This window comes from Talpa occidentalis, unplaced genomic scaffold (genome assembly GCF_014898055.3).
Source record: "Talpa occidentalis isolate TD23 unplaced genomic scaffold, MPIMG_talOcc4v2.1 talOcc4.12, whole genome shotgun sequence".
NCBI classification, from domain to species: Eukaryota; Metazoa; Chordata; class Mammalia; order Eulipotyphla; family Talpidae; genus Talpa; species Talpa occidentalis.
The window spans coordinates 5,101,396-5,123,260 of NW_023601212.1; the positions used below are offsets into that span (position 1 = coordinate 5,101,396).

The window sequence follows — 21,865 nt, forward strand, 5'->3', positions numbered from 1 at the left end:
CCCCCCTCCCCGAGATGCCCCATTCCCCATTGGCTAAGCCCTGCAGACGCGCGGGTCGCCTTATTGCCGTTCAATTGAGCTACACTGGCGACCGGAAGCCCAGGAACGGCTCCCGGTGATGACGTTGTATTGGAGCGCCCCAACCAATCAACTTAGGTAGCGGCGGAATCCCAATGAGCTGCTGTCCAGCTGGGGGTTGCCTGTGAGCGGAAACGACTTTGTTGCCTCGAAGGAGCGAAATGGGAGTGAAGCTGGAGGTGTTTCGGGTCAGTGAGCACCGGAGTCGCGTCGCACTAAGGGGTCTTCCTGGATCTAAGGACGAGGTTTTGGAAAGGAGGGACTCCAAAGAGAGGGCGCCCTGCGGAACAAGCTCCTGAGATTTGAGAGGGGCTTTTATGGTTGGAGACACAGAGGAGGGGACCTAGGGTTAGCGGCACTCTGGGAGGGTCGGTGTGAGGAAGGCCTCTCAGAAGGGTGATCTGGGGAGACGCTCTGAAAAAGGCTTCAGGCTCTGTGGGAGCGCTTGGGCTCAGGGTGGGTGGGTGTCTCTGGTAGGGAGACCCCTGGCCTTAGAGAGTGGAACCAAGTGTGAGGTCCCCTGAACTTGGGGTGCCTCCAGGGTCTGATTTGGGGAGCAGGCAGTAAGATCCCAAAGAGGCCTTTGATTGTAGTAGGAGCGCTTGTGCTCCCTGGCCGATGTGTTCGCCTGTGTCTGTCTGTCTGTCTTCTTCTTTTTTTAAAGATTTATTTATATATTTATACAAGCACTGGGTACAGTCAGTAGCGCGGGAGGGTAAGAGAATTCACCAGAGCCAGAGCGGGGAACAGAACAGGCAGATTGACGAAATACACTGCTGCGGGGAGCAGTGGGCGAGACAGGAGAGGTCTGTCCGGCCACGTGGGACCCTTGCCGGCGGCCGGGGATTGAACCGGCGCAGCAGAGGCTGCGGGCAGCTTCGCAGCCCAGCACTCAACCGCTGCGCCACCAGGGGAGGCCCTTTGTCTGTCTTCTTTTGAGAGGGAGTCTGCGAGACTTGGAGGGGGCTTTCAGGAATAAGGTGATTTGGATTACAGGAACTATAATTTAAGGTGTGTGGCTTGATGGGAGTTCAGAGGAGGAGCTCCCGGGCTTTGCAGGAGGATGGTCCCATTGGCTATGGCAACACGTGCACAGTGGGGAGGATGGTAACCCTGGCTCGGCTCATGCCCTACCTGCCCTTCCAGATGACTCTCTATCTCACGTTTCCTGTGGCTATGTTCTGGGTTGCCAATCAGGCCGAGTGGTTTGAGGACTATGTCATACAGCGCAAGGTGGGCACGGGGTGTGTTCATGGGCTCATTCTAGCGGGTGGAGAGGGGCACCAACCTGCTGGGGACCCATGTCTGCCTCCCATGCACTGACCTGCCCTGGGTTTGGGGCTATGGAGGCTTCTAAGTCAGGTCTCTAGCTGTAACTTTGTCCCCACAGAGGGAGCTATGGCCACCTGAGAAGGAGGACCAGGTAAGTGACCTGCTCTTCCTCCCATCTTCCTCAGCTTTGGCAGTAGAGCCCACTGCTGGGAACAGATGAACAGAGGGGTCTGGATGGGTTCAAATGAAAATGACATCCCCCACCATGAACAGGGAACTAAGTGCAGAGGAACATGTGGCTTCCTTATTACCCTCTCCCTGAAGCATGAAGCTGACCCCACTCAGACTCTGGTTGAAACTGGCATAGGGCTTCCAGTGTGGATGCTCATCTCTGAAGCCATGACCTGGAGATGTCGAAGGGCAGGGTGGTGGGTGAAGGGTCCAGGCCCTGAGGTGTGTGTGCCCCTCCTTCCTTCCCATCTCACTTCCCACCTCACCCCTAGCGCCAAGAGCTAGAAGAATTCAAAGAGAGGATACGGAAGCAACGGGAGGAGAAACTGCTACGAGCTGCCCAGCAGAGGTCCTGAGGCCTCTGAGTCTTAACCCCCCTACCTGTGAAATAATACACACTCAGTTCCTTGTTGCGTGTGGGAGTGTTTTATTGTCTGCTTTCAGGGGCCACACAGGACCCAGGATGGCCCAGGCCCTCAGGGCGCTTGTGTCTGGGGCTGGGGACTACTGTTCCGACGGAAGCTGAGAGCAGCCGGGTCCTGCGGGGTGAGGAGGGGCTGAGGGCTGAGGGTTCCAGGTCGTTTCTGCGCTCCATCCTGTGGATGAAGAAGAGTCAGCCAGAGGGCAGGGTCAAGGGCAGTTTCCTGGCAGAGGTGACACGAACACTGGAGGGGAGGGTGCAGTCGGCCACCCACGTCTGGCCCCCTGTCATCTGCCCATGCCAGCCCCACATTTCTTTATGCCTTAGCTACTGCGCATGTACAGTGGTGTTTGGGCATGTGGTGGTGGGTCTTGGGGATCGGCTGAAGAGTTAATCAGAATCCAAGCTATATGTGTAACACAGACACACACATGTAAGTGTACATGTGTCTGCATGCAGTCACGTGCTCCCCTCCCTGGGGTGTCTTCCCAGGAAGGATGTCTGTTCTCTCTAGCCTCCCTCAGCAATCCTCTCTTTGCAAACCCTCAGATGTGGGAGCAAGAGCTGTGAGTTCCAGTCACGGCTCTGACAGTAACACGACCTTGCACTCTTCTCGGCCCTCTCTGGACCTTTGTCTTACCATCTGAGGTTGGGGATTGGATTGACCAGGGTCCTGTGACTGATAGAGATACAGGATGGGCTCTCATGCCAGCTTCTCACCCCCCTGGGGCAGATAAAGCAGAGGTTGGTGTGGGTTCCTATTCACTCCTGGCCAGGGTGGGAGACAGGGTTAGCTCATTCAGCCTGGCTGTTCTCTCCCCAGCCCCAACAGAACATCACCTACCTTGGGGCCCACAGGCTGGAAGCCAGGCATGGTGCTGACTGTCACACGCTGGTCATCCATGCGGCGGCCCTGGGTGCTGGCCAGCATGTCCATGAAGCTGTCCATCTCGGGTGCAGGGCCACTCTCTGTGTGGAGCAAAGGCGCATGGGGATGAACACATACAGATTCCAGGGGCACAGCCTAGCTGGCTTCCTCAGCCCTCCCTTCTCTCCAGGATGCTTATTTCTTCCTCTCTGCCCCTCCACTGGCCACTCACTCTGTACCCGTATACCCTGCCCCCTTCACCCCCACTTCTCAGACAGCATACCCACTCCCATGCCCCGCCCCTGCCCACTCTTACGGCTCTCGGAGGCCTGGCCCGGCTCCGCCTGCAGCAAGCAGCGCTGCTCTTCCATCCGGCCGCCCTGCACGTGGCTTAGCAGGTTGAAGAAGCCCTCCTGGTCTGGGGAGCCTGCCTGGAGAGACACACTTGGTCCAGGCAGCCCCTCAGCTCAGGGACCTCTTGCTTTCTTGGCCCACCGGCTCCCACCTTCACCCCAGGGCTGCACTCCCTTCCTCCTCAGCTCTTACCATAGCCTCCACCAATGTACCCTGCAGAGCTGCTCCAAATGAGGCACAGGCTCCTCCCCAACCCCAGCCCCCACCCCAGGGGCCCAGCCTGAAGTGCTTGCTCACGTGGTGCCACCTCAAGGGAGTGGCTGCCAGTACCAGCCTCGTGCCAGCCTAGATTGGGGCCTGACTGGAGGGGCCTGGGGCTGGGACACAATCCAGGGAAACAGACCACCCCCAAATCCTAGCGTGTCCCCCACCTCTGGAGGTGAGCCCTGACCTCTGTCCTGGAGCTGGGACCAAGCGCTTGGACCCCATTTCACGCCAGCACCTCCTTGAGCTGCAACTGGGCTGGAGGTCCCAGGAGACTCGCCCGCTAACTAGGTGGCCTACAAACTAATTAGTCTCGTCATGCACAGGCTATTGAGGACTTGGGTAGGGGGAGGCTGAGGGAGCGGGGCCCGCTTACCTTAATGTGGGGGGCCAAGCCCCCATCCTCCACCTTTTCTTCCTGCTCTGTCATTGTCCCTGCTCCCTTTCCCAGGCCCCGTCCACGTCTCTGCTGGTCTCTGCCCAGCCCTGTGCCAGAGAAGGCTTTCTAAAAGACTGGGACGTTTGTGTGGTAGGGGATTTGGGAGGTGGGCGGGCAGAATACCCTCCCCAGCTCCAAATCCCCAGCTCACGCCCCATCTGCTCCCACCCAAGCTTAAGCCCCATAAAGATGATCCAGATCATTGTTTTTGCAGCACGATGCCTGTTCGTCACGAGGGTAGGAGGTAGGCTGAGTCACGGGGCCCCAAGAACTCTCAGGTGGGGTACAGCAGCAGGCCAGAGCAGCACCACACAGTGGAGAGGGGGCTGACTGGGCCCATCAGGAGAGGACAGGCCAACAGGGCAGCACAGGTAGAGCCTGCCACTCCCATGCCAAAAGTCACCCAGCTGCCCCCACCCCGCCCCCCCGCCATGCCTGCTGGAAAGGCATTTGCTGTCTGTGGGGGAAGGGGAAGGGGAATCACCGAGGTCCCAGCAGCCAGCCTAGCTCCATCACTGTCTCCCAGCAGCCTCTGCTCACTGTCCCTGTGCCCTCCATGGACCCAGGACATGGTCTCGCATCTCCTGTCTCCCCGCCACACTGCCCAGTCTCGTCTGTCACCCCAGCCCTGCCTGAGAACTGGAAGTTGGACCCTAGTGAGAGAGAAGGAGGAAAGCCTCTGCTCCCCCTCCAAGCAGCTCTCCCTCAGTACCTTGGGAGAGGCGGCCCCTAGGGGGGCCCAACTCACACCCCAAGATGCCTTTCTGGAAGCAGTTAAAGTTTCCTCTTGGGCCAAGTGGACTGCGCTGTTACCATCCTTGTCTAAGTGCAAAGCTCAGTCTCCCCACACAGGCCTCCCCCATCTGGGGGTCACATTCACACCCTCTCCATGGCCCCAAGTCCTGGATGCCAATATGATTCCCTGCTCCTTCCTGCATGGATGGTTCATTTCCCAGGATTGCCTTTACAAAGAAACACAAACTGCATTGCATAGAGGAATAGAAATTTATTTTCGTAAATTTTTCTGGAGGCCAGAGTCTGAAATCAAGTTGTCAGGGCCACGCTCCCTCTGAAACCCGTAGGGGAGGATCCTTCTTCCTGCCTCTCCCTGACTTCTGTTGCCGGCAGTCCTTGGTGTTCCGTGATTTGTAGCTACGGTACTTCAGTCTCTGCCTCTGTCACAGCATGACATTCCCCTGGTAACCTTGTCTTCACATGGCCGTCAGCTGTGGACACCAGACACACACACGACACACTCTAGTCTGAACTCGCTCCATCTGCAACAACCCTGTTTCCAAATAAGATCAAATTCTGAGCTGCTGAGGATTAGGACTTCATCATCCAAGGCAGGAGTTGGGGTGGGGGGTTTGTGTGCACAGAGGGGTACAGAGTGGGTAGCACTTCAGCTCATGACAGTTGAAGCCCCTGCTCACCCCCGGCCCAGGAGAGTGGGGAGTGGCCAGCTCTGTACACTTTCACCACCAGGGGTCAGGCTGGGAAAACGCTGGTGGTTCCAACTTGCCTAAACCTTCCTCAAGGTCTCCCAGCCACATGCACCCTTTTGCCCCAGTGTTCAGCCCTTTCCCCCAAGAGCTACAGGGGCCTCCTTTCCTAGCTCAGTGGTCTCCCTATTCTCAAGAAAACACACCTGGGGTTAAGAGAAATGTAAAATTGACATGGGTGCCCAATTCCGCTAGGATGGCATTGTCGCCAGTGGGCGAACTGTACGGTAGATGAGTTGCTTCTCGGTAGAGCTGTCAAAGAGAAAGGAAGGAAGAAGGGAGGGGAAACATGGAAAATAAAGGATAACTCAAGCTCTTCCCTATGATCACCCGCCACCTTGGTTGGCCCCGGACAGTCCCAGTTTTACTACTGAAAGCCCTGCGCCCCAGGAACTTCTCGGCCCCAGGCAAATCCGGACGGTCTAGCCCTGCCGTTCCACAGAAGTCTGGCCTCTGAGCCCTCCACTCTCGCCTCCTACCCTGCTCCCCTCTTTCCCTCCACTCCTCCAAGCTTATCTCCTTGCTCCTCTCTGCCTGGCTGCTCCTTGGTGCTGTTCAAGGTTAAGTCTAAGACCACTCTCTCAGGGAGCCCCTCTGGCGCTACCTGCAACAAAGCACCTGGGGTGGCGCTTGCTACACACCGCAGTTTATTTTCCCTGGGGCAGAATTGATCATTTCCCATCACCCCATCACCCCCACCACACACACACACACACACACACACACACACACACACACAGACTCATCCACTTTAAGTGCCACATGGCAGGCCTTCTATTCATTGTCATCTTACCCAAGTAAGTGACAGGGGCCTGGCACCTGGCTGACTTTTAATAGAGCCAAATGAAGAAATCAAGACTGAGGTATTTCGGGACTATGCATTTGCACACATGCATCACCCTTTAGATCTGGGACCGCAGCTGTAGGGTGCTGTTGGACTGTGCCCGGCAGGAGATGGTACCTCAGCAAAAGCAAGCTCTGACATTTCAAGTCCAGTATGGACTGAGGTGCATGGGTGTGTGTGCAAACAGCTGCGCGTGACACTCCCCCTATGTGTGTATCGGCATGCAAATGGGATCGCCGGGCCATGCCAACGTGTTTACACCCATAAACATGGGCTGTGACAAGTATTCTTCCTGGGACAAACTCCTATTTCAATCCTAGTGCGCCCAGTTTTCACTTGGCCTTGGACAGAGGGTCCGCGAGCCTGGGATTCGCCAGCCCGGGAGTGGCAGAAAGGGCACTCCCTGCCAGCCTCTGGGAGGGCGGAGTCAGGACCCGGCCCGCAGCAAGTGCTGGCTTACCGCCAGGCCTGCTCTGGAGTTGATGGAATGTTTCCCAAGCCTGCTGCTGCGGCTGAACGCCGAGGTGCAGGTGTACAGGGGGGTCACGGGATCGGGCCTCGCGGGGCGTCCAGTGTCCCCCGGACACGGGGCTGTGCCTGGGGAGGACCGAGGAGCCCCTGCCCTGCGGCCCGCTCGCCGCACACGAGAAAGGGCGGGTCCGCGCCCCGGCCGTGCGCCCCGGCCGTGCCCAGCGACCACCTGGCGCGCGCGCGGCCCCCGCGGGGAGGCGACGGCGGGGGGCCAGGTGCGCAGGGGCGGGGCCGGCCGCGGGGCGGGGCGGGGCGGGGCCCACGTGGAGGCGCCCTGGGCCCCGCCCCCACCTTGGGCCGACCCGGAAGCGGCGGCGGCGCCCCTGGGGAAGATGGCGCCCTCCGGGCTGAAGGCGGTGGTGGGGGAAAGTGAGTGCCCCCCGAGCTGGGAGCTCGCGTCCCCTGGGCGCGCGGGCGCGGAGGCCCCGGCCACGGGAGCGGGGCCGGGCTGGGCCTCTTCGCAGGGAACTCCCGGGGCGAGGGGGTCGGTCACCTGATCCTCGAGGGGACGAGCTGGGACCTGGGCCCGCGGGACGTCCCTGCTCTCTCCGCCGGAGCGACACGACCTGGGAGGCTGGGCCGGCGACCCAGGGGGTCAGACTGGGTGGCGGAGGCGGGCGGCGGGAAGGAGCTCGCGGACGCCTGGGGTGCCGGCGCGGGGCTGGGGTGTGACAGCGCGGCGGGACGCCCAGAAGCGCTGCTCCCTGAGCCCGGCAGTGGCCGGGAGGGCTGGGCTCGGGCCCCCGTGGGAGGGCTGGGTGCGCTCGGCCGCGTGTTCAGGGGGTGGGGACGCCGACCTCCCAGCCAGGTACCCAAGAATCCCGTGCGTCGTGAGCACCCCCAAGTGTAGGCGTGAGGTCCGGGTACTTGGGGGAGGGGTGGAGGTCGCCTCTTCCCCCACCCCAGCAGTTCCGGCCTCAGAGGCTCCTTCCGCCCTGGCTGTCCGGATAAGACTGGACATGACACTTTGGGAGGCGGGGCCACCTCGTCCCTCACTCCCTTTCACACTCCTCCCTCCTCGGGGCAGAGTGTGGCCCAAAGCCTTGGCATCCCAGCTGAAAAAGCCCCTGACACCAGGGGTTATCAGGGAGACGGGGAAAGACACTTACTTCATTTTCCAGATAAGGAAACTGAGGCTGGAGCCAGGCAACCTCAGAGTGGATCCAGGGGCTCTGTATTCTAGCACAGGGGAAACGGGTGGAGGTGGAGTAGGGGTTGTCAGTGAAACTCCCAGGCAGAACTGGAATTCCCCTCCCCGCCCCAGACCTGCGAGCTGTCCCTGGCTTTCCACTGGCTCCTTCGTGGTCCAGCTAAAGCACATTTACGTGGCGCTGACTTACACTCAGAGTGCTTGACCAGTTAGGTGCTTGGGCTGCTCATCTGTCCTCTCTGAGCCCGAGTTCCCCTGTCTGTCAACTGTGGGTGGCATCAGGACTCACAGGATTGGGGGGAGGTATAAATGTGAGTGGAGTGAGCCCAGCACACAGGCCAAGAAGGCAGGGAGTGAGTGATGAGGCCTGGGGACCAGCATCCTGAGCCCACCCCTCCCTTCCCTGCAGAAATTCTGAGCGGAGTCATTCGGAGCGTCAAAAAGGATGGGGAGTGGAAGGTAGGAGAGGCGGATGCTTTGCTCCAAACCCCTGTTGGGGACCCTGAATGTGGGACCCCTGAGAACTCAGAGGAGATCCACTGGTGGATGGGGTGGGATGGGGCTGGTATCCTGGGGCCTCCCATCTTGCTGGTTCCTGAGGCTCTCAGGAGGGGCTGCCCCCCCCCAACCCCCCACGGGCAACTGCAGCCTCTCAGCCTACCTGTCTATACACTGTCTATACTGCCTGTCTATACGCCCACCCGTCAGGTGCTCATCATGGACCACCCCAGCATGCGCATCTTGTCATCCTGCTGCAAGATGTCGGACATCCTGGCCGAGGGCATCACCAGTAAGCAGACACGCTACCCCACATTGCCCACATCAGACTGAGTATAGGATCCCCCTAAATTTTTCAGAACTCCCAAGTATACATGTCCCTGCACAGACACCCCTGAATGCATGACCCTCCCCAGTACATTCCCCAAACACAACTAAACGTAGCAGTCCGTGATATGTAGACCACCCACCCAGGCTCGCCTAAGGGGTCACCTTTCTTGACTGTGCAACTCCTATGTGTGGAACCCCAGGGTGAATTCAGTGTGGGGTCCTCAGGGGAGACCCACAGACCCCCCCCGAACATGACCTCTGCCCACATAGCTCTTGACTATGTGGCCCGTGGGAGTGCATTGGACTTGCAGGGAGTGCAGGCCCCTGGGGTTAAACTCATGTCCTTCTTTGTGCCTCCTAGTTGTCGAGGACCTCAACAAGCGGCGGGAACCCATCCCCAGCCTGGAGGCCATTTATTTGCTGAGCCCCACGGAGAAGGTGCCCATGTGAATGAGTGTGTGTGTGTGTGGGGGGGGAGGGTGCACATGTGTGCATGCCTCTGTGCATGTATTTGGGGGACAAGAGGTGAATGGGGTGAGGCAGAGGATGGATGGGTCTAGTGGTGCAAGGCCGGACTTGAAGAGTGGTCTGCATCCCCAGTCAGTGCAGGCCCTGATTGCAGACTTCCGGGGGACTCCTACCTTCACCTACAAAGCAGCACATGTCTTCTTCACCGACAGTGAGTGTGGAGAGCTGGGAGAAGGGGGGCTTGCTTGAGGGGTTGTGGGGGCTGCTCTGGCCTGATGCCCCTTCTTGCCCACCCCAGCCTGCCCTGAGCCCCTGTTCAGTGAGCTGGGCCGCTCCCGACTGGCAAAGGTAGTGAAGACGCTGAAAGAGATCCATCTTGCCTTCCTCCCCTACGAGTCCCAGGTACAGCCGGCCTGGCCCCAGGCAGGCACCCGCAGAGACAGGCAATGAGACAAGTAAAGGTTCCCCCTGGCAGCTGCAGGGGGCAGCCTGGAGCACACCTGAATGTGTCCTGCCCTCGGGGTGGGGGCTGGGGTGTTCTCCAACGGCTCCTCCAGGCCCTGCTTGGGGGCTGCCCTGGTACTAGCTCAGGGGTGGGAAAGCTAGCTCTGGGCACCCCAGATTCTGGCGGCTGGAGCCCAGTCAGTGTGCACCGACAGCGGCTGCTCTGTACTGTGCCCGCCCAGGTCTTCTCCCTGGACGCCCCCCACAGCACCTACAACCTCTACTGCCCTTTCCGGGCCGGGGAGCGGACACGGCAGCTCGAGGCACTGGCCCAGCAGATCGCCACACTGTGTGCCACACTTCAGGAGTACCCAGCCATTCGCTACCGCAAGTGGGGATCCCGTCCAGATGCTGCCCCCTGACCTTGACCCCATCCTGCAGCCAATCTCTCTTCTCACCCCCATCCCATCCTCAGCCTTACTCCCAGCCCTAATCCCTTCCTGACCCCCAGCCTGCGCCTGGCCCGACCGCATGCCCTGAGGCCTGCCTGTATCTGACCACCCCAGGGGTCCAGAAGACACCGCCCAGCTGGCCCATGCCGTCCTGGCCAAACTGAATGCCTTCAAAGCAGACACCCCTACTCTGGGCGAGGTGAGGGGGCGTGTCGGGGAGCTGGGTGTGAGGCCTCAGCCACTGTTAGGCTTGGTGGTCTCATCTTTGCCCCCCACCCACCCTGCCTCCTCCAGGGCCCTGAGAAAACTCGCTCCCAGCTGCTGATCATGGACCGGGCGGCCGACCCCGTGTCTCCACTGCTGCACGAGCTCACGTTCCAGGCTATGGCCTATGACCTGCTGGACATCGAGCAGGACACATACAAGTGGGCAGCCCCCGGGACCTATCCCCAGCCGTCACGGCACACCTGGCCCCTGGCCCGCAGCTCGGGCCCCAGCCCTGACACCTCCTGTCACCCAGGTACGAGACCACGGGGCTGAGCGAGGCCCGGGAGAAGGCTGTGCTGCTGGACGAGGACGACGATCTGTGGGTGGAGCTGCGGCACATGCACATCGCCGACGTGTCCAGGTGCACACCGGCAGGGGAGGGGTGGGCCCTCTCAGCCCTCGCACTCCCGTCGTGGGTCGTGGGTTGGGCATGTGACCTTTGGCTCTGGGCAAACGCCCCTGAGCCAGACTCCCTGGTGTGTCCCCAGTATGGGCTCACACACATCCTGGCTCCCCGCCCCTGGCTGTGCAGCCCCCATACTACAGTAAAACCACAGAGCCCCCAACCTCACCCCTGCCCCCCTCAATGCTAGGAAAGTCACGGAGCTCCTGAAAACCTTCTGTGAGAGCAAGCGGCTCACCACTGACAAGGTAGGGGTGACTGGGTCCTGGGGGCCACAGGGAAGAAGGCTCCCCACCTACACCTTGGGGGGTGGGCTGGACGCCCCTAGAGTGGAGTGTTGGGGATGTGGGAGCTGACCTCATGCCTGCCCTGTCCCCAGGCCAACATCAAAGACCTGTCCCACATCCTGAAAAAGATGCCACAGTACCAGAAGGAGCTGAACAAAGTAGGTGTAGTGGGGATGACCCCTTCCCCCTCCCCACCTGTCTGTGCCTTAGCTCAGTCTGCGTTACCCCAACTCTCACCCTCACCCCACAGTATTCTACGCACCTGCATTTGGCAGACGACTGCATGAAGCGCTTCAAGGGCACGGTGGAGAAGCTGTGCGGCGTGGAACAGGTGTGGGACCAGTGCTGGGGTCTGACCTTGGGGGCAGAGCCTGTGGAGGGGGAGCCCGTAGAAGAGGTCCGGGGCGAGAGTGTGGCCCCTATGAGGGGTGTCCTGTGTGGGTGGGGGGGGCAGGAACTGTCCACAGGTAGGGTGGGACCTTCTGAGACTGGGTACCAGGATGAAGTGGCCCCCAAAGTTCTTTCCAAGGATCCCAGGGATATCCGAGCCCCCTTCCCCCACGTAGAGGCGGACGGCAAAGCTGACTCCTGTGCCCCTAGGACCTGGCCATGGGCTCTGACGCAGAAGGCGAGAAGATCAAGGACGCCATGAAGCTGATCGTGCCGGTGCTGCTGGACGCGGCGGTGCCGGCCTACGACAAGATCCGCATCTTGTTGCTCTACATCCTTCTCCGGAACGGTGGGTGGGGCCTCAGGGGCGCCCTGACCCCCGGGGTTTCCTGTGATCCGGGGACCCTCACTCCACTGCTCCCCTGTCTTTGGGATGCCCTCAGCCAGCATGCCTCCGGACTCTGGGGCCTCCCTCCACCGGGCCTGGCCCTTTTGGCTCGGGCCTTGCTCACGTAGTGATTTCCAGGTCTGTGGTTCTTCCAAGCTTGGTTCCTTCAACTGATTGCAGAGGGTCCCCCCGTCTACCCCCTCTGGGGTCCCCATGTGAGGTTGCCCCTTGCCCTGACCCCAGTGACTCCCGCAGTCTGAAGACCTCCCCATGGCAGGGTGCCCCCATCACAGGTAGCCCTCATGCTTCTCACACCCCTCTGAGCCCAGGAATCCATGTGGCTACCTTCCATCCCCTCCTCCCTGCCCCCCTGCACCCCCACTCCCCCTTCAGGTGTAAGTGAGGAGAATCTGGCCAAGCTGATCCAGCACGCCAACGTGCAGGCCCACAGCAGCCTCATCCGGAACCTGGAGCAGCTGGGAGGCACTGTCACCAACCCCGGGGTACGCTGGGAGCAGGCCACAGCGGGCAGAGACTGGAGGGAAGACAGATGTGGGGATGGCCTTGGGAGGGAGGGGGCACAGAGCCAGCCTCCCCTGTCTGGGTGCACAGTGTGTGGCGGGATTCTTGTGGGACAGAGAGCCCCTGTGGGGCCTGGCGTGGGGATCAGAGAGCCCGGGCCACCCCACGGGTCATACCGTGAGCAGGGGGAGGGCAGAGAGCGCCTGGCCCGGTGGTGGTGGTCCAGGGTGGCGCCTGGGGTCTGAATCCTGGGGAAAGCAGCTTCTCCAGCAGGGGGCAGGGAGGTTGAGCCTCGTCCCCTCAACCCCTCAGCGGGTGCCCCAGCCACCATCACCCAGCAGCAACCTCTGCTCGGTCTTTCCTCTCTGGCCTGCCAAGTTGGCCTCCCGGGCCCTATCCTCTCTGCCCCGCACTGTTACTCTATTTCCCTGTTTTTCCCTCTCTCCTAATTTCTCTGTCTCCTCTTTCTCTTCACCCACATCTCTCCTCCCCCTCCCGCTTCCTCTCCTGTCTCCCCGTCCACTCTGGTTCTCTTCCATTTCTCCAGCTTTGCACCCCCCAAGCCAGATGAGCCCCCAGCCTCAGCTGTGACCCACGCCCTCCCCAATTCCCCCACTGGCCCCTTCATGCCCCACCTCAGGGCCCTGGGACCTCAAGCCGGCTGGAGCGGAGGGAACGCCTGGAGCCCACCTATCAGCTGTCCCGCTGGACCCCCGTCGTCAAGGACGTGATGGAGGTGCGCGGGGGCCGGGGCGGGAGGGCACTGGCCTGACATCCTCCAGCTCCCACCACCTCCGCCTTGGTCTAGTCAGGCCTCGGCCCCCTCCGTGCTCAGTGCTCATGGGGCTTAACACGAAATCCCTCGTTGCGGGCACCCCTGTGTGGGCTCTGCCTGCCGGGAGTCTCCCACACCTGCACTCTAGGAATGGGGCCCTCTGAGGGGGAGCCTCAGCTCCTAGTCACCCCCATCCTCTTCTGTCCCTCTCCATTTTCTCCCCTTACCCCTAAGAAAATCCCTGTGGTCCTCCTTCACTCTCCTGCCACCTCTCCCCTTGCCCCCCCTCTTCTGGGAGCCAAAAATAGGAACAGCCAAAGGACCAGGCCGGGAGGCTGGCTCTGCGACATCCTTCCTGGCATCCCTGGGAGCCCAGCAACCTCGGCCTGCGTCCCTGGGGGCCGTGCATGTTTGGACTCCTGGGTCCTTGGGGGCTCTCTGTCCCCAGGGAGAACAGAGTCCTTAGGGGGCTAGGGACCCAGGTTCCTAGGGTACTAAGGGACTAGATGGTGGATCCTAGGTCCCCAAGGGGTTGGGGGCCATCAATCTGGGTTCCCAAGAGACTGGAGATGCAGTTGGTGGCTCCCGTCTGCCAGGATCTTGACCCCTTGACACACAGTGGGGGGGTGCTCCAGACCTTGGGCCCAGTGGCCAGAGGCTTCTCTCCTGAGCCGCCTTGTCATCAACAGGATGCCGTGGAAGACAGGCTGGACCGAAAGCTGTGGCCCTTCGTGTCTGACCCCGCCCCCACCCCTAGCTCCCAGGCTGCAGTCAGGTGAGGGCCCCAGGACACCCCGCCCACGCCAGGCTGGTGTCACGTGAGGGCAGTGGTAGTGGGTGTTCCTCTGCCTGAACTAACCTCTGCCACCCTCCCTGAGCAGTGCCCGCTTTGGCCACTGGCATAAGAGCAAGGCCAGCGTGGAGGCGAGAGCAGGGCCCCGGCTCATCGTGTACGTCATGGGCGGCGTGGCGATGTCAGAGATGAGGGCCGCCTATGAGGTGACCAAGGCCACTGAGGGAAAGTGGGAGGTGCTCATTGGTGAGTAGCCAGGAGCGGGTCTTTGGGCCAGGGCGCTGGGAGCCGGCACCCCCACGCCTCAGCGCCTGGGGCGGGGCTGGACTCCTGGGTGCTGGAGGGATGGGGACTGGCATCCAAACTCCTTCTCGGGTCTGGGGCTCCGAGTGGGGCGTGGCTGCTTGGGCTTCTCAGAGGCTTGGTCTTCAGCCCTCAGGGAGGAGGTTAGTGGGGTGGACCCTTGTGTTTCTGTGGGGTCTAGATTCCTTCATGTCAAGAGCTGCAGAAGGAACCAGTTAATGTTGGAGATGAGGTGTTTATGGCTGGGGGGCATGAGGGCCCGAGGCAGGGCCCCCACCTCTCATCACTGCCCTCCTACCCAGGCTCCTCACACATCCTCACCCCAACCCGCTTCCTGGATGACCTCAAGATGTTGGACCAGAAGCTGGAGGATATTTCTTTGCCCTGACCACCACCCCCTCCATGCCACACACCCCTTCCTTTCAGAGAAATAAATTCCTGCCTTCCCTCTAGCCAGCCAGCACCCACCTCACTTTATTCCCGAGGGAAAGAACTAGGCTTCTCCTGTGGGGCCCCTTCCCTGGCCATGCCGCAGACCCCACCCACCAGTCTCTATCGTTCTGCCGAAGGGTAGTATCATAAGCTTGGGTACAAGTTCAGAGCTTGGGCTATGGTTTGGATATTGACTAAGATCTATGGTCAGGCCTTGGCCTATTTGCTGCTTTGCCCATCCACAAAATGGTCACTGATGGCAGCCATTTGGCAGAGGATGTGTGATGGCACTGAAATCTGATGATGGGAGTGGTCCTCCCTGTGACTGGAGCATCGGCTGTTGCTCTGGAACTGTTGGTGCTGAAGCACAGCGGGCCCTGCACCTGGCCCCCGTGAGCTGGCCCTACCAGGCCTGGAGCCACAGGAGACCAGGGACCCCTCCATCTCCTGGGGTCAGGGTCTGCATCTGTGTGAGGAGGCAGAGAGCAGCCATTCAGTCCTCACCCGGAGTTAGAGCTCTCTTGTCTCTCCTCTTCCCCCTGAGGGTGTTCACAGAGGTTGTTCAGCTGCAGGGCTTATCAGGGCCTTGACTGGGAAAATCAAGTCAAGGACTTGCTAGGACTGCTGCGACAGCCCACAGGCTCCATGACTTACATTCCTCAGAGTCCCAGAGGCCTGAAGCCCTCTGGTCTGGAGAGAGCCGTCATCTCCCTGTGTCCTCACATAGTCTCTGCTTGTCTGTGTCCTGATTTCCTTTTCTTGTAAGGACCCCAATCAAATTGGATTAGGGCCTATCCTCATGACCTACTTTAACTTAATTATCTTTTAAAGACTATCTCCAAATATAAGTCACCTGAGGTACTGAAAGTTAGGGCTTCAACATGAATTTGGGGGCACATAGTTCAGCCCCTAACATTTGACTGAGATGAAATGTTGATCTTAGTGCAGATTGGACATGTGAGGACCATTCTCTCAGGGGCACAGACACGGCCACCCAGTGATGTGTGCCGGGAGGACTGGGAGGCCAGAGGACACTAATCCATCCAGTCCGGGCAGTCAGGGAAGGCTTCCTAGAGGAGGTGAAGTTTGAGTTGAGAATGAAAATGAAGAAAGTCAGGGAAGGGAAGGTGGCGCAGTGGAAACAGAGACGAGAGAGTGGAATGGCATCTGCGTGTTCAGGGGCGACATGATCTGCCGGCCATGGCCTTGAAGGTCACTGTGGATCTGGGCTCCTGCTGGAGCAATGGGAAACTGCAGAAGGAACCAGTTAATGTTGGAGATGAGGTGCTCCTGGGTGGGGGGTTGTTCCAGGGAGGGGCCTGGGTGGCAGGTACATGAATAGGTTGGGCATAAGCCCCAGCCCCCTCCACAGAGCACTGTTTTCCATTCTGTCCCCTCCTGGGGTAGAACCCATTCAAGGCTGGGACCACAAGACTGGGGGCAAAGATGACTCCCGGAATCTTACTGAGCCCACTACTGCCGTCTTAGCCTTGACTGGAGGTCATTTATCCTCTTGAGAGTTCAGGGAAATCTAAGGACACTCGGTCAGGAAAAATTGTACATACATTTTCGCAGGCGTGGGCACTTGTGAGTCAGCACTTGCACTTCTAGGGTTTAGGTGAGACTCCTACCAGGGCAGAGACACGTGCAAGGTGCCCGGAGCAAGTGGGTCAGCCAGACCCTGTGACGGCGCGCCCTGGACGCACTGTTTGCCTGCCCAGCCTGGACAAGAAATTAGTTTAACTATCGGGAGACAGAGGGAACGGGTGGGCGATGGTTTTAAAGTTTAATATTTAAACTCTAGAGAAACCAGTTTTCCTCCAGGATCCCCTCATGTGGGGAGGGGCTGTGGGCACCAGGGGGCGCTGTGGCTCAATTCAGTTTCTTTGGTTTACTGCGTCTGTAACCAAGCTTGGGTGACCCTAATTAGAGACCACAGGGAAGTAGGTCACTGGTCATTCAGTAGTTCTGTTGCAACAAAACTGTTCCTTAAACTGCCGCCACCTCTCCCCCCTTATTATAGCTAGATGATGCTGTCATGTGTCCGGTATGTGGACCTTCTGATTCTACAGATATTTCCAGGACCCTTGAGGGGGTGTTATCAAGCTCTGTGTCAGGGCTTCATGGGCATTAAGCAGATGTCTCAAAACCCTCCTGTGAGAATGAGCCAGTCTTCCTCTCTCTGTCCTGTGCAGTCCCTCCCCCAGCTCCACTTCCCTCTGGCTTCTTCAGCCACTGCTGCTCATGGACAAAACTGCAGACTTGCTCCTGTTTCTCAAACATTCCATACTGTTCCTGCCTCAGGACCTTTGCATCTGCTGTCTTTGCCTGCAATATTCTTCATGCCCCTCTGTCTTTCCCATCTTAGCTCAAAGGTCACCACCACCTTCGCAAGGACTCTGCTTTACATCCTTGGGGCATTTTACATTTTTCATGACTTGGTGTGTTTTTTTGTTTGTTTTTTTAAAAGATTTATTCTATTTACTTATGCATACAAGAACTGGGGTGTAGGCCAGAGATGCGGGAGTGAGAGGATTCACCAGAGACAGAATGAGGAGCAGAACAGGCGGATTGACTGAAATCCATTGCTGAGGGGAGCAGCAGGGAGACAGGAGAAGTTTGCTGCACCCTGTGGGTTTCTCCCTGCCAGGGATCGAACTCAGGCCACAGTGGCTGGTGATAGCTTAATAGCACTGAGACTTGAACCCCAACTTGGTGTGTTTTATTTTGGGTTCTCTTCCTTTCACAGGGGAATGGATTGGTGCTTCCTTGTGACCTCATAGAGCTTGGTCCTCAGCATCTCTGCTTCCCACTCCCACCCTGCGCTTCTCTGCAGACAGGTGGTTAGTGCCACAGCCTGGATCTGTTAGGGAGAAAGGATGTCCTGAGCTAATTCTAGTACGTCCCCTTTAAGCACGCGGGTGAGGACCCACAGTCAGGCAACTGGTTTTATATTGGAGCTGCCCTGTAACAGAACCAGTGCTGGTCCTGCCATCCACGGGTGGGACTGGGTGCTTTGTGTTGCAGCTGCTCAGGGACCCTGTGATGTGAAGTGATTGGTTGGTTGGGGGAGATGTCCTCTGGTCACCCCCCCCCCAACTCTTGCATAAAATGTGAGCAGCCATTGATTTCTACCACCTGGATCCATTTGTCTCTTGAGGATTATTTCCAACCACATCGTTCCATCTGGCTGGGGGCCTTCTTGGAAGAACTGCCCCATAGCAGCTAGTTGGTTTGTACAGGAAAGCAATCTGACCTATTTTCTTATGTCTATTTGTGGGGTTTCCCAGGAGGCAGCTGGACACTTGAGCTCTGCAGAGAGACCTGGGGTATAGACAGACCCTGGGGTCACCGGTGGTTACAGTATAAGCTCAGAGGAAGCACCCACGAATCACCAGCTGCAGTGATAATAATAATAATTTTGTTGTAATAGCTATATTATTATTATTCTATAATATCCACATAATATTAGTGTATATTATAATAATATGCTATTGATGTAATATTATTTAACACTAACAGAGTCCAACCTTGGTCCCACTGTGTGCTCAAGAGGGTCTCACAAGGTGAGACTCAGTGCTCTCAAGTTCTGAGGGCACTTCTGACACGCGAGAGCACCATGTTTTTTAGGCCAGGAGCCTCACAGGAAGTGATGGGAAGCAGGTTGGTGTCCTTGAGCTGCCTGCCTGCAGGAGGGTGGGGGTGAAAGACCTGCTGGGCAGCCGGTGGGTGGAAAAGTGAAAGCCAGGAAGAACTGGAGGAAGAAGTGCCCCAGGCAGGAAGAGGAAGTGACTGATGCAATGAGGAATCCAAACATTGAGGGAGCAGGGGAACTTCCCTTTTCTAAATTTCTTGTAAAGTTGCTTAAAGTCTTAAACACAAGTTAGCCAACAGTTGCTGAAAAGAACATTGTGAAAATGTGTCCAGGCGAGGAAACTGCCCTTGGTGGGGCGGGGAGTGGGGGGAAGGTGCTGCTCCTGGGGGCTCAGAGATGGGGTCCCCTGGCTGGGGCAGGCAGCAGGACAGGAAGGGGAATTCCTGGACCGGGGCCACCAAGGTCCCTTCGTGGCCACTCTGTCTCAATCCCCATCGGTGGCCAGGGAGATTCTGGAACAACAGTCCAAGGCGACATTGCTGAAGTATTTGCCTTGGTGCCGTGCCCGCTCTGAGAGGCCTGCACAGGCTCGATGAGGGACACGCCTGGTGGAATAAATAAGACAGCCAGATACTGTGTGACCTCATACTTGGGATCTGTTCACCCCCAGCTTTATCGACATATAATTGACATATGACAATGTGTACTTTGAAGGTTGTACAACAGCATAATTTCATAATTGTGTATATTGGAAAATGGCGGCATGAGAAGGGTTGTTAACACATCCGTCTCCTCACACAGTTACAGGGGTTTGTGCTGGGAGAAGGGCGTGAGAACTGAAAAAATGACTTTCTTAGCAACTTTTTAATACACAGTACAGTATTGTCAGGCAGTCACTGTGCTGTAAACGTGGGATCGAAAAGTGTGAGACTCACAGAAGCAGATAAAAGGGTGCTGCCCAGGGCCCAGGGTGAGGGTGGGGAGATGTCACACCAAGAATATAAAGTTCTGTCCAAAAGATGAACATGTTCTGGGGACCTGGAGTGCACCCCATAATGAAAGTTTAACAATATTGTATTATGTCCTTGAAAGGTGCTAAACAGTTCTTGCCATAAAAAAACCCACCTGTAATTATGTGAGGTGCTGGAGGTGCTGACTAACTTCATGCGGTAAGTGACGTGGTCCTTTCATAACCTATGCATGTATCACATCATCACTACACCTCACATTTAAGCGTGTTACATGCCAATCACACCTCTGTGCGGCTGGGGGAGACCCTTCATCATCGCTGAGGCCCTGTGAGCTCATTACTAAGAACACTCCCATTTTATAGATGGGAAAACTGAGGCCCAGAGGTGTGTAGCTGCTTGCTCAAGGCACACAGGTGCTGCAGGACCCCTAAACCTTCTCGAAGGTCTACCTTTGTTGCTGGGAAGAAAGGTAGGAAGAGGCAGGGAGACAGCCATCCTGGGTGGCAGGGCCCCAAGAGTTGTGTTGGGCAGGGGTGAAGGGGTGTTCCACAAAACTTTCTGCCCCCCTTACTTTGCCCTCCATGTGTCCCTCCCATCCGTGTAACCCCCACCCCATGGTGCGGGTAGGAGAAAGTCTTGGTTAAAAGGACTTTAACTTGGGAGCAGAAGTTTTCCTTCTCAAAAGAGACTCAACCTCACCCAGCATCAGTTTCCTCATTTCTGAAACCGCATGGGGCTATTAGGGGAATTTGGGGGCTGGGGGCACTAGGCATGTGGCAGATGATGGAGTTTTGTAGAGCGCAGGGTCCTTGGGTTCACCCTGGGAAAGCTTCGCCCAGAGATCCTGTTTCAGCGGCACATGGCGAGTTTCCCGGGCAAGTTTCTCCACGAGACACAGATGTTATATATAAAGAGCAGGTTTATGAGGGAAAAGGAAAGGGACAGGTTTGCTGAGAGAGGCCTGCATGGTTGCAGACGGGTGGCCTTGAGAACTGCCTCCGCAGAGGGAGGTCAGTGAAGAGAAGACCCAGCAGGTGCAGGTCACTGGCAGGCAGGAGGCTGAGAGGGAGAGAGTTGGTGAAAAGAAGCACCTCCATAGTCACAGGAGGGCAGACGGAGGGCTGCCCGTTGTGGGGGCTGTTAGGGTTTATCATCTTCAGGGAGGGGTTCACCTTTGTGGGTGGATGGTTTGTGCTCCTGACACTCCTTATAGCAGTCTGATAGTTTCTGGGTGTTGCACCTCCTGATCTGGGCGTTGATGCCTAAGGGTCTTGGCTTCTATTAATGGCTTATGCTAATCCCTTCTACCCCCACCTCCTTGTGTGAGTTAGATTCTTGACCTTGTATCTCCTTTCCAGTTTTTCTGTTCTTATCCTCCATCAGTGGAGACTGACGAGTTGGGGGTACAACTCAGTGTTATCCCAGGAAGCTGTGGTCAGACACTCCCTCCTTCGACTCCCACCACCATCCCCTTTTATTCAGTTCCTCGATTTTTGGGGGACAAGGGTATGGGCTACTGCAGAAACACCCCTCCTGTTTTCTGATTACTCCAGTAATGAGAATATTTTATTTCTGTTATTTTTTGTAAAAGAAAAAGGCTGAGAATATTCTCAGAGAGCATTGCTTTTTTAAAACAGGAAAAGCAAAGGGGGGACAGCAGATGTGGCCATCCAGGGGTCCAGGGAGAACCCCCCCCAACCTACACATGTCAGGGGGAAAGGATGTCCTGAGCTAATTCCACACAAGCTTTGTGGACGCCACCCCCACTCCAGACCAAAGCCATCAAGACACTGGGAGAGACAAATCCCATCACCACCAAAGGGAAGGTTTCTGGGAACTGAGGGTAAAGTTAATCAGCCAGGTTTGCTATAAGGCCCACCAGACACATGGGCCTTGGGGTCGCTCTCACCTCCTGGCTTCACTGCTCTTGGCTCACCGCCAGCTCTCAGAGTGCCTTTTGGGATTCCAGGTCAGCGGATTGGGTAGGACGCGTTTAAGACTTTATCTCCCACTTCTCTCGAGTTGTACATTTCCTCATTTCCCCTTCCCTTGTGAATTAACCGTCTGTGTGTGCCTGCAGCGGGGTATTAAGTCCCTTTTAAGCCGGTGAGGACCCACCGTCAGGCAACCCGTTTTATATCAGGGCTGCCCTGTAGCACACACACACACACACACAAACACACACACTTCTTGGGCTGAAATGTATGGGTCCTGGAGCCAGTCCACCTGGGTTCAGATCCCAGCTCTTCTACCCACCTGTTCCGTGGCCCTGGGCAAGTCACTTGTGCTCTCTGGGCCTCAGGCTGTCCTTTTGGGAACTGGAGATAATAATCATCTCTTTCTGATTGGGTGGTGGTGATTAAATGAGTCATGTGCGAACTGAATTGCTGAATCCAGGGTTAAGCATTCAGCAGTAGTAGATGGGGTCATTTTAGAACTCACCGCGGAGCCCAGAGTGAAAGATTTATCTTATCGTATTTGCTAAGGAGGCAAGAGGCTCCAGGAGCCAGGGGAATATTGAGAGCTGGGAGTAAGTCTCTGCAAAGGAAACTTTAGGGGACTTTTCACACCCACCCTCAGGCTCTGGCTGCTC

General features: G+C 57.6%; 3 protein-coding genes across 4 annotated transcripts; 2 read left to right on the forward strand and 1 right to left on the reverse strand.

Moving 5' to 3' along the window:
* The first annotated feature begins 122 nt into the window (after positions 1-122).
* On the forward strand, positions 123-2,017 carry LOC119239821 (protein PET100 homolog, mitochondrial). The gene is made up of 4 exons (XM_037504214.2): positions 123-266; positions 1,225-1,311; positions 1,469-1,501; positions 1,854-2,017. The coding sequence occupies exons 1-4, from the start codon at positions 240-242 to the stop codon at positions 1,935-1,937; spliced, it is 231 nt and encodes a 76-aa protein (XP_037360111.1). The 5' UTR covers positions 123-239; the 3' UTR covers positions 1,938-2,017.
* Positions 2,018-2,057: 40 nt separating this feature from the next.
* Positions 2,058-3,988, reverse strand: PCP2 (Purkinje cell protein 2). The gene is made up of 4 exons (XM_037504215.1): positions 3,865-3,988; positions 3,187-3,301; positions 2,847-2,971; positions 2,058-2,177 (listed from the first exon to the last, which is right to left on the reverse strand). The coding sequence occupies exons 1-4, from the start codon at positions 3,916-3,918 to the stop codon at positions 2,058-2,060; spliced, it is 414 nt and encodes a 137-aa protein (XP_037360112.1). The 5' UTR covers positions 3,919-3,988.
* Positions 3,989-6,745: 2,757 nt separating this feature from the next.
* On the forward strand, positions 6,746-14,725 carry STXBP2 (syntaxin binding protein 2). 2 transcript variants are annotated; one of them, XM_054692978.1, is made up of 19 exons: positions 6,746-6,797; positions 8,364-8,413; positions 8,663-8,744; positions 9,144-9,220; positions 9,383-9,461; positions 9,549-9,652; positions 9,937-10,085; positions 10,261-10,345; positions 10,441-10,571; positions 10,667-10,774; positions 11,007-11,064; positions 11,196-11,261; positions 11,354-11,434; positions 11,704-11,842; positions 12,275-12,384; positions 13,044-13,139; positions 13,868-13,953; positions 14,060-14,217; positions 14,577-14,725. In XM_054692978.1, exons 1-19 carry the CDS (start codon positions 6,761-6,763, stop codon positions 14,660-14,662), a joined length of 1,782 nt encoding a protein of 593 aa, XP_054548953.1. In that variant the 5' UTR covers positions 6,746-6,760; the 3' UTR covers positions 14,663-14,725. The 2 variants fall into 2 exon arrangements, with proteins under 2 accessions (XP_054548953.1, XP_037360720.1); XM_037504823.2 differs by lacking the exon at positions 6,746-6,797 and adding an exon at positions 7,105-7,173.
* Positions 14,726-21,865: the final 7,140 nt, after the last annotated feature.

Excerpts from the sequence above, each read along its gene's own strand:
- STXBP2 (XM_054692978.1), top strand. The coding sequence starts at position 6,761 with ATGTTTCCCAAGCCTGCTGCTGCGGCTGAACGCCGAG. Across the intron at positions 8,745-9,143 it reads CCTGGCCGAGGGCATCACCA|TTGTCGAGGACCTCAACAAG; the intron begins GTAAGCAGACAC and ends TGTGCCTCCTAG. Across the intron at positions 10,775-11,006 it reads CACATCGCCGACGTGTCCAG|GAAAGTCACGGAGCTCCTGA; the intron begins GTGCACACCGGC and ends CCTCAATGCTAG.
- PCP2 (XM_037504215.1), bottom strand. The coding sequence starts at position 3,918 with ATGACAGAGCAGGAAGAAAAGGTGGAGGATGGGGGCTTGGCCCCCCAC. Across the intron at positions 3,302-3,864 it reads GCTTGGCCCCCCACATTAAG|GCAGGCTCCCCAGACCAGGA; the intron begins GTAAGCGGGCCC and ends GTGTCTCTCCAG. Across the intron at positions 2,972-3,186 it reads GGGCCAGGCCTCCGAGAGCC|AGAGTGGCCCTGCACCCGAG; the intron begins GTAAGAGTGGGC and ends TGCTCCACACAG.
- LOC119239821 (XM_037504214.2), top strand. The coding sequence starts at position 240 with ATGGGAGTGAAGCTGGAGGTGTTTCGG. Across the intron at positions 267-1,224 it reads TGAAGCTGGAGGTGTTTCGG|ATGACTCTCTATCTCACGTT; the intron begins GTCAGTGAGCAC and ends CTGCCCTTCCAG. Across the intron at positions 1,502-1,853 it reads CACCTGAGAAGGAGGACCAG|CGCCAAGAGCTAGAAGAATT; the intron begins GTAAGTGACCTG and ends CCTCACCCCTAG.